The sequence below is a fragment of the Hippocampus guttulatus genome, chromosome 8 (assembly GCF_054856545.1).
Source record: "Hippocampus guttulatus isolate MCC_2025c chromosome 8, RoL_Hgut_1.0, whole genome shotgun sequence".
In the NCBI taxonomy this organism is placed as follows: domain Eukaryota; kingdom Metazoa; phylum Chordata; class Actinopteri; order Syngnathiformes; family Syngnathidae; genus Hippocampus; species Hippocampus guttulatus.
In genome coordinates, this window is record NC_141268.1 from 13,277,828 (window position 1) to 13,289,874 (window position 12,047).

At 42.3% G+C, this 12,047-nt stretch overlaps 3 protein-coding genes across 9 annotated transcripts; 2 read left to right on the forward strand and 1 right to left on the reverse strand.

Moving 5' to 3' along the window:
- The first annotated feature begins 639 nt into the window (after positions 1–639).
- On the forward strand, positions 640–4,445 carry LOC147201243 (EEF1A lysine methyltransferase 3-like). Its single transcript, XM_086116818.1, has 2 exons — positions 640–874; positions 2,400–4,445. The coding sequence occupies exons 1-2, from the start codon at positions 676–678 to the stop codon at positions 2,804–2,806; spliced, it is 606 nt and encodes a 201-aa protein (XP_085972944.1). The 5' UTR covers positions 640–675; the 3' UTR covers positions 2,807–4,445.
- On the reverse strand, positions 2,528–12,036 carry cnpy2 (canopy FGF signaling regulator 2). Of its 7 annotated transcripts, none has more exons than XR_015101536.1 (8): positions 11,967–12,035; positions 11,836–11,881; positions 11,664–11,697; positions 11,458–11,573; positions 11,188–11,385; positions 10,931–11,027; positions 10,150–10,266; positions 2,528–2,626 (listed from the first exon to the last, which is right to left on the reverse strand). XR_015101536.1 is itself a non-coding variant. In XM_086116820.1 (7 exons), exons 1-7 carry the CDS (start codon positions 12,002–12,004, stop codon positions 10,223–10,225), a joined length of 573 nt encoding a protein of 190 aa, XP_085972946.1. In that variant the 5' UTR covers positions 12,005–12,035; the 3' UTR covers positions 9,624–10,222. The 7 variants fall into 7 exon arrangements, 4 of the variants coding, with proteins under 4 accessions (XP_085972946.1, XP_085972948.1, XP_085972947.1 ...); XR_015101537.1 differs by lacking the exon at positions 2,528–2,626 and adding an exon at positions 4,964–5,841; XR_015101538.1 differs by lacking the exon at positions 2,528–2,626 and adding an exon at positions 8,758–8,832.
- Positions 4,551–9,408, forward strand: LOC147201245 (uncharacterized). Its single transcript, XM_086116816.1, has 3 exons — positions 4,551–4,645; positions 4,760–4,856; positions 5,385–9,408. The coding sequence occupies exons 2-3, from the start codon at positions 4,774–4,776 to the stop codon at positions 8,968–8,970; spliced, it is 3,669 nt and encodes a 1,222-aa protein (XP_085972942.1). The 5' UTR covers positions 4,551–4,645; positions 4,760–4,773; the 3' UTR covers positions 8,971–9,408.
- Positions 12,037–12,047: the final 11 nt, after the last annotated feature.

Consider the following 12,047-nt stretch of genomic DNA (forward strand, 5'->3'; position numbering starts at 1 on the left):
GAGGACACTGAGTGATAACGAAAGTGACTACAGCGGTAGTGCAATCTAATAACGGGGAACAATTTTAAATGCGGCTTCTTTTTTTTAACGGTGACGTTTATGTTCACTTAATGTTTTTTTCTCTACTTAAATGTACGGAGTTGAAACTTTAACTAGTCTTTTTACCCATGTATCGGTTCGTCAAAGTTCTACTTATGTACAGGGTTGCCAATTCTGATTAACGTGCGCGTTTCGGTTTACGTACAAGTCCGCGTTGAACGAGGACTGTCGCATGTACTGCTCTATAATAGTGATATAAATTGACCAATTACACAACAATACACCAATTGGCGAACTGTGAAGTTCATAAATGTACTCCTGAAATATTGTGCTGACTGATGAAAATTATTTGGGAATATGTACGTGGGTAATGCATACGTGTAACCATGTGGACTGGTCCTCGTCTGACCCGGAACATAAACATGATTATTTTGCCTTTCAAAATAAAAATCAGCTATTAAATGAAAACATTGTTGATGTTTATGAATGAATTGCAAATCATGTGTTTAATACACGAACGCGTCCGCTCTCATCTTACAAAGTTCGACTGGAATCCATCGTGTTTAATTTTCCGTTTCATGTCGGAATGAACAATCGAGAGCTGAGTTAGCGAGCTACTGCTAACTGACCCGGAAAATGTGGTGGACTACACTTTGCACTTTTTACTATTATTTTTTTTTTTACTGTCAGCGGGGTTTTCCGCCATTCTATCCATCAATCATAACGATGAGTTGTTGTGTGAATGACGACGACCCCTTTCCCGCTGACAACTGTTTGTTCGTCATTGAGCTGGGATCGGGAACTGGTGTCGTTGGGATTTTGGCTGCTCGTCTTGGTATGGGGTGTGATGACACTGTGTGTGGCATGTTCGGGTCATTGCATTATATTGTTTTTATTTGTTATTTTATTGTAGGCACCTCATTCTGTCAGTTTGTCTGAAGTCTAGGTGGTCCTTGGTTTACGATATTTCGACGTTACGAACGTTACGTGGCACAATAAGCCATGCTCATTTACCTCCAGGGTTATTATAGTTCTGGATTTTTCATTTGAATTAGTTAGATTTTTTTCTGTAGTAATTTAAATTAGTTTTTAGAGCGAGTTTGTTCTTTTTTTCCGAAATGTTATTCTAGTTTAGTTTTTATTAGTTTTAATACGAGTCTTTTTAATATAAAGTGTTTGTTAAAAGCAAAATTTAAAAAAAGGTTTATTTAAACTACAAATTTCAAACAACTGTTTGACCTTACTTCTGCTGTACGGACGGACAGCAAAACCGAAATAAATACATTTACGAACTCTGAGAGGTCATGTATCACAGTAATTGACAAAGATGAAAATTAAGGACATTTTCGTGGTAATTATAATGAGTTATAATCCGTTTTATAAATGTAAGATGTAGTTTTAGGTTAGTTTTCGTTTTATTCAATACATTTTCGGTTCAATGTTCTTTCCTAAACAGTTTATTTATTTTTACTTATTTTCTTAACCTTGGTTACCGTCCTACTTAGTGTTTTTCATAGAGAAATTGGATGGATGTTTAATATTAGTGGCCGAGAAGGGTTTTTCTGCACTTTTGACATTTCACTCTGAAGAACGTTACACAGTGAGATAATTGGTTGAAGTGAACTAGTCGATGGATCCCACACAATGAGCAACGCGGCCGAATGCGATTGAACTTGATCACAAAAAAATTAAGTCAAAAAAATAGTCTGCTCCCCGGAACTGCATTCTCACACGCATATACTCTACCAAAATCTGCAATGGGAAATCGTGCCCTCTAGTGGTCGTATTGACAAACAACATTTTGAGGCGGCACATTTTTTTTAACCTTAAACAGGGCGGCTTTAGCTTAGATTGAGGTAAAATCGAGCCGCCCGAGCCCGAGCCCGACCCGACGGGTCGGGCCTTAAAATGTCAATCATTGCTTGACATTTTAATGTTATGTATCGCGATACATGTTATGATACCATTCAAGAACATTACATTTTCAAGTGGAGTGATTGGATCTGGTTTGATTTAGTGGGATTACAATTCAATATTGTACGTCTGTAGCATTTGTCATGTTTATTCATGTGTAACAGTGTGTAAAGCGGACCAAAGCCCAAACTATTCAAGGTAATGAAAGTCAAAGAAACAGCAAACTACCAGAACTATCAAACTGATTTATACATCTCTCATAAAAGACAATTCAATCTGGGCAGTATCTTGATATATGTGGTACAGTACGATTCGAGGACGGTACATTTTAAATAATGATTTGATTTGGTCAAATCAAAATCTGGGTGTCATGTGAATATTTACTTTCCTATTCTTAATTTTTTTCTCAACAAAACTAAATATTTTTTACTCCTGTTGACTTATAGGTGCAGACGTGACCCTCACAGACCTTCCTCTGACTCTTCCACAACTTGAAGCCAATGTCTGCGCCAACATGCCATCCAGCGGTTGGCCTTCTGCCCCTCCCACTGTCCTCCCTCTGTCATGGAGTGAGGACCACATGAGGTTCCCATCAGACTGGGACCTGGTGCTGGGCGACGATATCATTTACCTCCCAGAGACGTATCCGCTGTTAGTGGATACGCTGGCTCACCTGTGCAAGAATAAGGCTGCGGTTTACCTCTCGTCCAAAATGCGGAAGGAGCACAAGACACCGAGTTTTTTTGAAGAACATCTGCCAAGGAGATTTTATGTACAACTTATGTTGTGTGACAGATGTGAAGACAATCTAAACATTAATATTTACAGAGCGTCGCTTAGAAAAGACCAATAAGAGCGTGGACATTTTGCTCTTATTGAATTTTTTTTAATCATAGCGAGGCGAGTCATGACTGAAATATTTTGGATAAGAAGCGAATGTCACATTGTCACTTTCATATCTTAATGTTAAAATTTTAGTTCAATATTTTTATAGAGCAGCACAGCATTTGAGTGGTTAGTACATCCACCTCACAGTTGAAAGGATCTGGGTTTGAATCTGTACTCAGGCCTTCCTGTGTTTCCTCCATCATTCCAAAAACACGTAAAATAATTTTAAACTAAGTTAGGTTCACACCTAAATGAGTGTGAATGGTTGTTGGTCCATGTGTGCCTCATGATTGGCTGGTGACCAGTAGGGTGTACCCTGCCTCTCGCCCATTGTCAGCGGATGGATTATCGGTACAGTTGTGTACTGTTTTTACAAAGAAAGCACATTCCACATTTTATGTTGAACTGTTCATGTAACCTTAATTCTCTTGTGAAATGATGAAAATAATCTTCACGATGGAGGTAATGAGTGTAGTTGTGTAACTACTTCTTGAGGACTGTTAGGTCGGTCAGACGATGTGATCATTTGATATTCAAATTAGAGGTGGGCATTTTATTACATTTCATTGATTATTAATTGTTATTGTTGATATATGAATTTCCAAGGGATGTTGGGTGGTCGCTCCAGCACGGCAACATTCTTGACCAGGAAGTGTCAGATGCTCTGGTAGGGTGGAAGCAACCACAGGTTGTCTCGCCACAACTCTCCCGACTTGGCGGGCATTGAACAAATCAAACAGCATAGGAACTGTTTGTTGACGTGGCGGTTGATTATCTCGTCCACATCTTTTTTTTTTGACACCAGCCCTTTAACATTTGGACACTTTGCACGTTAGCATCTGCTTGGTAAAATTAATTTGTGAAGTTAATCATGAACATAGCTGTTACTGTAATGAGCATATACGTTCCTATGTCACACTTAGTCCCATTTCCCATTCTACAGTTTTCAAAATTTTCATCAAACCTTCTGATTCCTGGCAGAATTGCACAGAAAAACATAACACCAAAAGAAAGCGTAAAACAAGTGAGGTCGAACCTAGATTCACAAGTGCTGACAGTTCTAACTCCAAAGGCAACACAGCTTTATTTATGTCACTTTAGCATTTTTTTACTTTTTTTTTTTAAGCTAACCTCCAAATTGTATTCCATGTTTCCATTGTGGTTTTAATTAAGAGATAATCCGGCTATAACAATGATCACCCCCATCCCCATCCACTATTCTGGCAACATCAACAGATTGCTCGGCCTCTGGCCTGCTGTCTGCTTCTGATGCTTCATCCACTCTCTACCTCACTCTGCTGATGTACTGACTTTTCTGTTCAGCAAAGGGAAGCCTGTTTATCACGCTGGAGAGTTCCGAAGAAAGGGGAGGCGAGGCATCCGCTGGCCTTCTCGCCATGTGCCACAATTGAGTCGACAAAGCAATTGATCCCCCCACCGCCTCGTTTCCATGCGGCTTCTATCACGCTGAGCGGGGCGTTTAGTCATCATTAAATGGGAAAAATTAGGGAAAGATGACGTAGACTTTATATCCATGTCCCTGTGTAAATGTAACAGGTTCATGACAATGGTAAAATACAAATAAAAACCTTTTCGTTTTACAATTTTTTGGGTCTGTTTTTGTGTTTCAGAACACTGGTGAAATAAGAGGGAGGTGACAGAGGGTGTGTTTGTGCGTGTGTGTGTGTTTGCATCGGGTGGGAGGGAGATGGACCACCTCTACGTCTTTAAAACAAGTTGTCCTATTTGGACCTCTCATGCCGTACTTCATAAGCAGAGAGGAAATTATAATCACTATCCGAAGGTATGTGTCACACTATTTTGTCATTAATGAACGAAACTTGAGCGGTATAGCCTGATTAAATTAAATCGCGCCTTGCAAATAAAAGAAATGACATCATCTTCCTTAATATTTTAGATCAAGTAATTATTATGGATTTATGGCCTAAGAATCAAGAGCTGCTGCCTCAGTACACCAGATTTGATACAGTTCATGGCAGAATGTATCCATATGAGTAAGTATTTGCAGACAGTAAGTAATATTGCCTGGTGTGGTGGTGTTTGTTTGCGTTGTTGCATTTTGTGAAACCAAGTAAGTGCTCGGACTGCCCCGAAGAAGAGATTTGCTTGCATGCTTTATTCATGGAATTGGACAGCTTTTAATTTGTGACTTGTTTTCTTTGCTAGACGCAGGCCAACCATTTGACTTTTCGGAAGTACCTTAAAGGTCAAAAAAATCACTTTTTTTAATTTGCCAAAAAGCAAGCCGACTCCACGTTCACCTGTCAGAAGTGTTAAAAGAACTGAAAGGCCGATGGTAAAACGAAAACAAAATGTTTTGTGCCGAACATCAACTCTGATGATGAACAACAGTGATGTGTGACGGTACGACAAACCACATTTTGTGTGACTTCAGAGGCATATTCTTCATAAACCAATTCCAAATTGTTTCACATTTTTGACCAGGCAGTGAGAGAAAACAGTATCAACGAAGATAACACTACGTTGTGTCACCTTTTTTTTTAATGTGTTTACCCACACAGCCATCATGGCAGATATCAGGCAACACATTATAACCCAGCTAACCATGAAGAGCAGTGGAATCATGCAAGAGAGTCCAGCTACTGGACGTTACCTAGATCAAAAACAAGAGGAACGCTACTGGATCACACCAACTGGACTGAGTCACGGGTGTGTGCCTCTACTTCTGCTCAGCACTGTTTTTCAGGGGCTCTGCATTCACAGCAGAACATGGGAGACTCTTGTGGCGCCCGAGAATGGACAACAGCTGGACAGGTGGTCGGAGTACACGAGAGAGACCACATGAGAGAGGGATGGCAAAGGAGGTGGGAGCCGGCAAATCTTGTCCGTTACAGGGAGTCGTCTAAGAGGGACAGCAGTAGCTACAGAGAGCTGGAAGCCTGGGCTGCCCGTTACAGCCATTCCCTTCCAAGGAGGAGGCGGATAGAGGCAGAGCTGAGGGGGGCCTCGCATGGACTGCTGGAGAACAGAAGAACCGGGATTGAGTCTTGCATGGCAGCATCGCAGCAAATCGGACAATTTGCAAACACGAGAGATGATCCGGGACAGTGGGAGAGAGCGGTCAAGCAACAAATTTATAGTCCAACGCAAGCCCCCGATGCGAGCCACGTGATGGACATGAAGGGAAGGATCCAAAGGAGAATGTTTGGTCAGCCCCCGGGTTACATTGCACCTCCTCCATACAACAGCCCACATAGAGGTTCACTAGTGATGCCCCAACACTGGGAGCGGGTTGAGAAGACACAAGAGAAACCAGACAGGAAACAGACAACATCCCCCGAGTTTGAAGGACACACCTCCCAGGGAAATCCGGCGGTCCACAATGTCAATATTCCACAGAAGGTTTTGACGTGTCCACAAATCTCAAAAGAAGTTAAGACGACCGCGTTTATCCAGGAATCGTCATCCAAAGTGATCGAAGGGCGCAAATTCAGACTAAGCAAGAAGACAGGTGGGATGACTATCTTCTGTTTAGTGTCTCGCATAGCAGGCCCGACTGAACACGCATCCTCGACACCTTGTGACCAAGCAAACACTCTAAACAAAGAGACGGAAAAATGTTCATCCAGCAGTAGTGGAACTATCCCAACTTCTAAGGTGGCAGATGAAGTAGACTACAAGGCACTCGCACAGATGTCTGTCCTGACCTTTGAGGACAGAGATCTCAAATCCAGAAAGATGACGCAGAGTTGCCAAAACTCTGGCCTGCCACAGGAAGAACTACCAAAGACCGACAAGACAGAGGGGTGCCCATTCAACGAGAACATAAATGATACCGAGCGTGCCGTTGAGAGACGAGCCACTCCGTCGGTATCACCTGCGTCTGCCAAATATCCCTTGTGGAGGGAGCCAAGTTTCACAAGAAGGACTCTTTCTCAGAGTCCTCTTGGCATGGAAGTAAGAAGACTCGACATCAAGCAACGCCCCGAAACAGAGGACGGGCAAGATCTCCTTGTGATTGACACAACGTGCATTGTCGTCAAAATGGAACTCATTAAATCTCCCAAGAAGGAACACGTTCACTTCTTGGGATCCAAAACGAAAACAGAGCAGAGTCCAGAACATTGTCCCGCCTCCTCGAACCAATCCTGCAGTCTTCTTAGCTCAGGGTTGCATTCAGATGAATTAAACATACAAAGACCAAAAAATAGCCTAAACCCAGACCTTCCAGAGACGACAACTCTTGAGTGTGAGAGTGAAAATACTGCGAGAGAATCTTTGGAGAAACGAGCTGAAAGAATCCTTGGTATCCATCTTCATGCAACGTCGCCTCCTGACATACCCGTGACAGATCCAGACAAGGGATCAGATTCGCCTGAAGTGAACAAAGATGAAACGACCGCCAAGAAGGAACAGTCACAGAACCAGCAAGACGCAAGTAGGGAAAGGAGGTCTGTTGCTGAAGATACAGATCCTAGTGTTGATTGTAATAACTTAACAGGATCCCAGCAGCAGGTGTCCAATGTGTTGCAAGAAAACGGGACTAACAGCCATTCAGAAACCGACAATATGGATCAGGTTGACATGATGGAGGTTCCTCCAGGTGGGTCCACTCCAGAAGCAGCCACCCCTGAGCAGAGTGACATTAATAATGATGCCACTCAAACTCCCGGCCTTTTTAATCCTCTCTTACTTGCAGCCCCGAAAGACGCCCAAGAGTCCCACTCGTATCTTGAGCCGTCACCTTTAGCTATGCAGTCAATCCCTTGTTTCTCAGAGTCAAAGATTGAGGAAGCTCCAGATGCTGACTCAGCAATGACCGATCCAACAGTGGATTGCACACTTCAACCGGGAACAATATCATTGCTGAATTTACCAACTCTCATTCCCTTCGCTGACCCTTCCACTCTGCTTTCTGATGTGAAAACTTCCACGGCAATGCCTGATATTGAGGTTTGTGAGGAGGCCGAAAAGGGACAATCATCACAGCATGGTGAGCTCAGCAATGTCCCTCAGGAATCTCCCGATGAGGGGACAAATGAATTAGTGGCGCATCATCAGGTAGGATCTGCCACCGCCAATGAAGATGCCATTGATATTGCTCTGGAACTTCTAGACCAGAATCCTGGAATATTCCAAGAGAAGCCCGCAGAGTTCAACACTGAGCAACTCATTTGCATTCCAACTGAAGAAGAGAATGAGACCGATGGTCCAGATGAGCATTCAGAGAACTTGACCTCGAGTCAAAGTAAAGAGGAGGGTAAATCTTTTGACTTCCAAGCAGTAGAGGATGTCAAGGTGAAAGAGACTAACACGAAGGCGGCTGAGGACAACAAGGATTTGCCGTGTCTCGAGGAACAGACAGCTGAGTGTCAGTGTGGCATTTTACCAAGTATAAAATCATCTCCTCCCTTACCTTCAACCACAAACCACGAGGCTCAACCCCAAAGTTCCCCTCCACCTCAAGAGTCAAGTGAAGAGTTTGCCCTTCATTCAGGAACTGAATCAGCCTGCCCTTCACCTCAAAACCATGATTCTGCTGTTGGACTTCCTGAAACGCTCTCTGATCTTCTGCTGGACTGCACGCCTTCTCCTGACAATTCTGCGCCGCTTTCACCTGCTACTCCTCCACCACCTCCTCCTCCTCCTGAGGAAAGTGGAAGTGACGCTCAAGATATGCCCGAAGGAGCCGAGTTTCAGTATCCTAACTCCCTGTGGGATGCAGTGAATCGCATCAGAAAACATACAGCGCCTGACTCCGAGAACGAAGAAGAGGAAATGTTGGAGTTTTGGGATCCTGAGAGTGTAGGTGTTGATTTCGAACAGGGAGTCTTTGAGGAGCTCAGGGTGCTCGAGGGCAACGAGGTTGCGCAAATGCTCCCGCGGCCATGGCGCGAGGACGACACGCTGTCTTGTAGTAGCGCCAGCAGCCATGACTCTGGGGACACGGTCATTATAGCAGATGAGGACGAGGTGGATGAAACAGAGGAGGAGGATGGGAGGTGTCGCCTGGTTGAAAAGGAACAAAATATTGCAGGTGGACAAGAGGGAGAAGGCGATGGAGATGAGAGAACATGTGACCAGAGTGAGGAGTACCAAACCGCGGTTGAGGCTGGGACAACAAAAGACGAGGAAACTGTAGTGTAATTACCGCATGATGAAAATGTACACAGACTTAACTGTGATATCAAATGAAATACCTGACAATTAGCGATAAATGTGGTTTTATTAAACCTCAACCCACTGACTAAAACGGGAATTAATCTCCATTATTGTTGTACCTAGATGAAGTTGACAGAGATAGCTTTTAGCTTGTTACATCTCAAGTATAGTACAGTATAAAATGTGTTGCGTGTATAATTGTAACATGGTTTGCTAGCAAAAAGAAAAAATGTTAAAAACTATAAATCCAATGTTTGGTGACATCTTAACTGGATACCTGAGACCAAAACTACAATAATAAATGTGTTGACACTGTCAATAAATATGTGAATTATTAATTTGGGACTGGCAGATTTATTTATTTTTATTCTGCTCTTTTACTGGGTCTGTGTATGCTATTCATAATTTTACAGTTTTTACATTTGATTGCAGAAATTTATCCTGGTCATCAAAACAGAATGGTAATAAAATATTTAAATCACACACTTTGTCTAATTGGAGTAAAAGTTTTTGGGGGTTTTTTTTGCAACTAATAGAGGCTGATCTGTAAAAAAAAAAAACTGTTCTCGAGTCTTAAAATATATAAACAAAAGGAGTGGCTTAATAAAAATATGTATGGAGAACAAATGCAACACATATGCAGAAATCTGACAAAGTTTATATAAAAACCGGGTTGTTCATAAAGGTGAAAATAGAAAATTGACAGCAAAATATTTGGTGAGTGTGATCAGCTGTGAAACATGAATTCAACAGTGAAGCTTTTTTTTTCTCTGTCTTTCGAGGAGGGACAAACTGTGGGCATACAGTACCTAGTTGCTTAATTTACATCAGGAAGAAAAGTCTCATAATTTAGATCGGAGAGCCTGGGAAGGAATTGATCTACAGCTCAAAGGATTATAATATTTTATGTTCTATTTCTAACAAAAATTCTAAAGCAAGCAGTGTACTTCATGAAAAATCCCGCAACTAAGTTTGAACAGTTTCACAGTAAAAATAATGTGCTAATCTAATTCAAGAGAGAGATTGACCGTGAGGTAGAGATATAAGGGATGATGAATTGATACAAAAAAAAATGGACGCAAACCCCTTATTCTCCATGATTGATACAACTTCTTCTAAGGATATGGAATCTATGGAATTTTCATACATGACTACATCTTTCACCTTCGTCGCCACCGCCATGGCGTGACCCGGCCATTATCAGCTGAGGGGAGACGGTCGCCATGGCGTGAGGATGTCAAAGTTCATCATGTGGGATTTTCAGAGCATGGTCACCAAGGTCTGACAGGGGCAGACAATTTGAATGCAGTGAGAAAATACAATGATGACATCAATCACACAGTGGAAACTCTAAAGTTGAACGTATGACATTTTGAACATGTTCAAACTGTTTGGAACAAGTAAGAACTATGTGTTAACATCATGCAACCTCGTACGAACACTGATGCAAACCCAAAATTGGCTACGTTTGCAAACATGAACAAGCATTTGCCACTCAGTGAAATAGCAGCTTTAAGAAATACTGGAAACAGAAACAAGGGTATTCATAACACGTCATCTTGCATATGAAATATAACTTGTAAATATTTTACTTCTCGAGGAAAAAAAAAGACAAATAAATAAATAATTTGACAGCTTTTAATATTAACACATAAAAAAAAACTAAGGATCAAAACCAATCTAGGATTCAGTCGGCATGACAGACTGAGGTTTTGTCATGTTATTTGTCAAATTCTGCAATGTATGACCTTATATACATTTGGACTTGAGATTCCACTGTAAACCTTTTTTTAGTTTCCGTACCGAATTGTACTACTTCAAACAGAATGATTCGGAAAAAAAGGTGACACCAGAAGTCACAAAACCAAGAATGCAAGCCAAATTAACAAACACATAAATAAATGGCTCTCATTTGTGTCTGAAAAAACTCAATCTGCACTTGTACCTGTTCGCTTGCTGCAGAGTTTGTCTTTGACATTTTCTGTCTCATGAGAGAAGAACTCGATGAGTTCATCTTCGTGCTGCTCAGCAATGGCTTCACACTGTCACAAGAGATCCAGGTAAATCGTTTCACACAGCAAAAGTCATCATATAATAATTTGCATGATGAACGTCTTCATGAATGAAGGAACTAATATGGAAAAAAATCAAATCACAATAAAAAAACAAACAAACAAAAAAACCTTCGAGCATGCCACTCACTGCAAATTTTAAACTGGCGGTGACTCTTGAGTCTAGCGTTGCCTCTGACAGGTCCATGGCTTCACCGTTGCGAGATTTGACCCGAATGTATGACTTCCTGTTGCTGGCTGCGTCTGTGTGCTCGCCATAGTCCTCCATCCTTTCACACACGCTTTCCATCAGCTCCAGGAGGTTTCCCTCAGAACGGGCCAGAGGAACCTGGTGCCATATGTGCATTACAACCATTGCAGTTACCGTGACCATTCACCATCATGAGAAGAGCACACCGACCTCCCTGATGGACTGACTGCCATCTGGGTTGATTCGAAAGGAGCCTGTCTGGATCATTTTCTTGGGGTCAACTTGGGAGATGGCCCACTCCATCTCGTCCACCAGAGCCCTGCAAGCTGAGGGGGGTACATGCATCATTTATTATTTGGCATTTGCACATTCAATGGCGCATTCATAAAGGGTGCAAGGCGCAGGCAGACACCAACCTCCACATCGGATGTCTTGTCCTTGTCTGGCTGTCTGGCAGGAGCTCAGCAGGAGGAAGAAGAGCACACAGGGTGAAAGCAGGAGAGCCACTTCCCTCATGTCGCGTCTATTTAAATTAATACAATAATGACGACAGGCGGAGATGCCGTTACGTCAAGCAGAAAAACTCACGATGCTGAAGAAGTTAGCCGGCTTCCTTTTAGCAAGAGCTAGCATACTGCGGGTACATGCACCAAATTAGGCGAACGTTACTGAAATAGAAATTTGAAGTGGTGTGGACGCACAGTTTTGGTGAAACTCACCAGATGCTGGCGGTGATATGAGAGATTTGTATGCTCATCTTGTTCGGCGATATTTGGTGACGTAGCACCTTGCAGCGCAAC

What these genes read in the sequence shown, in the direction of transcription:
- cnpy2 (XM_086116820.1), bottom strand. Translation starts at nt 12,004, where the DNA reads ATGAGCATACAAATCTCTCATATCACCGCCAGCATCTG. An exon ending in GCAGTCAGTCCATCAGGGAG is followed by an intron (nt 11,386 to 11,457) that starts GTCGGTGTGCTC and finishes ATATGGCACCAG; the next exon opens with GTTCCTCTGGCCCGTTCTGA. An exon ending in CCGCCAGTTTAAAATTTGCA is followed by an intron (nt 11,028 to 11,187) that starts GTGAGTGGCATG and finishes CTCTTGTGACAG; the next exon opens with TGTGAAGCCATTGCTGAGCA.
- LOC147201243 (XM_086116818.1), top strand. Translation starts at nt 676, where the DNA reads ATGTGGTGGACTACACTTTGCACTTTTTACTATTATTTTTTTTTTTAC. An exon ending in GATTTTGGCTGCTCGTCTTG is followed by an intron (nt 875 to 2,399) that starts GTATGGGGTGTG and finishes GTTGACTTATAG; the next exon opens with GTGCAGACGTGACCCTCACA.
- LOC147201245 (XM_086116816.1), top strand. Translation starts at nt 4,774, where the DNA reads ATGGATTTATGGCCTAAGAATCAAGAGCTGCTGCCTCAGTACACCAGA. An exon ending in GGCAGAATGTATCCATATGA is followed by an intron (nt 4,857 to 5,384) that starts GTAAGTATTTGC and finishes TTACCCACACAG; the next exon opens with CCATCATGGCAGATATCAGG.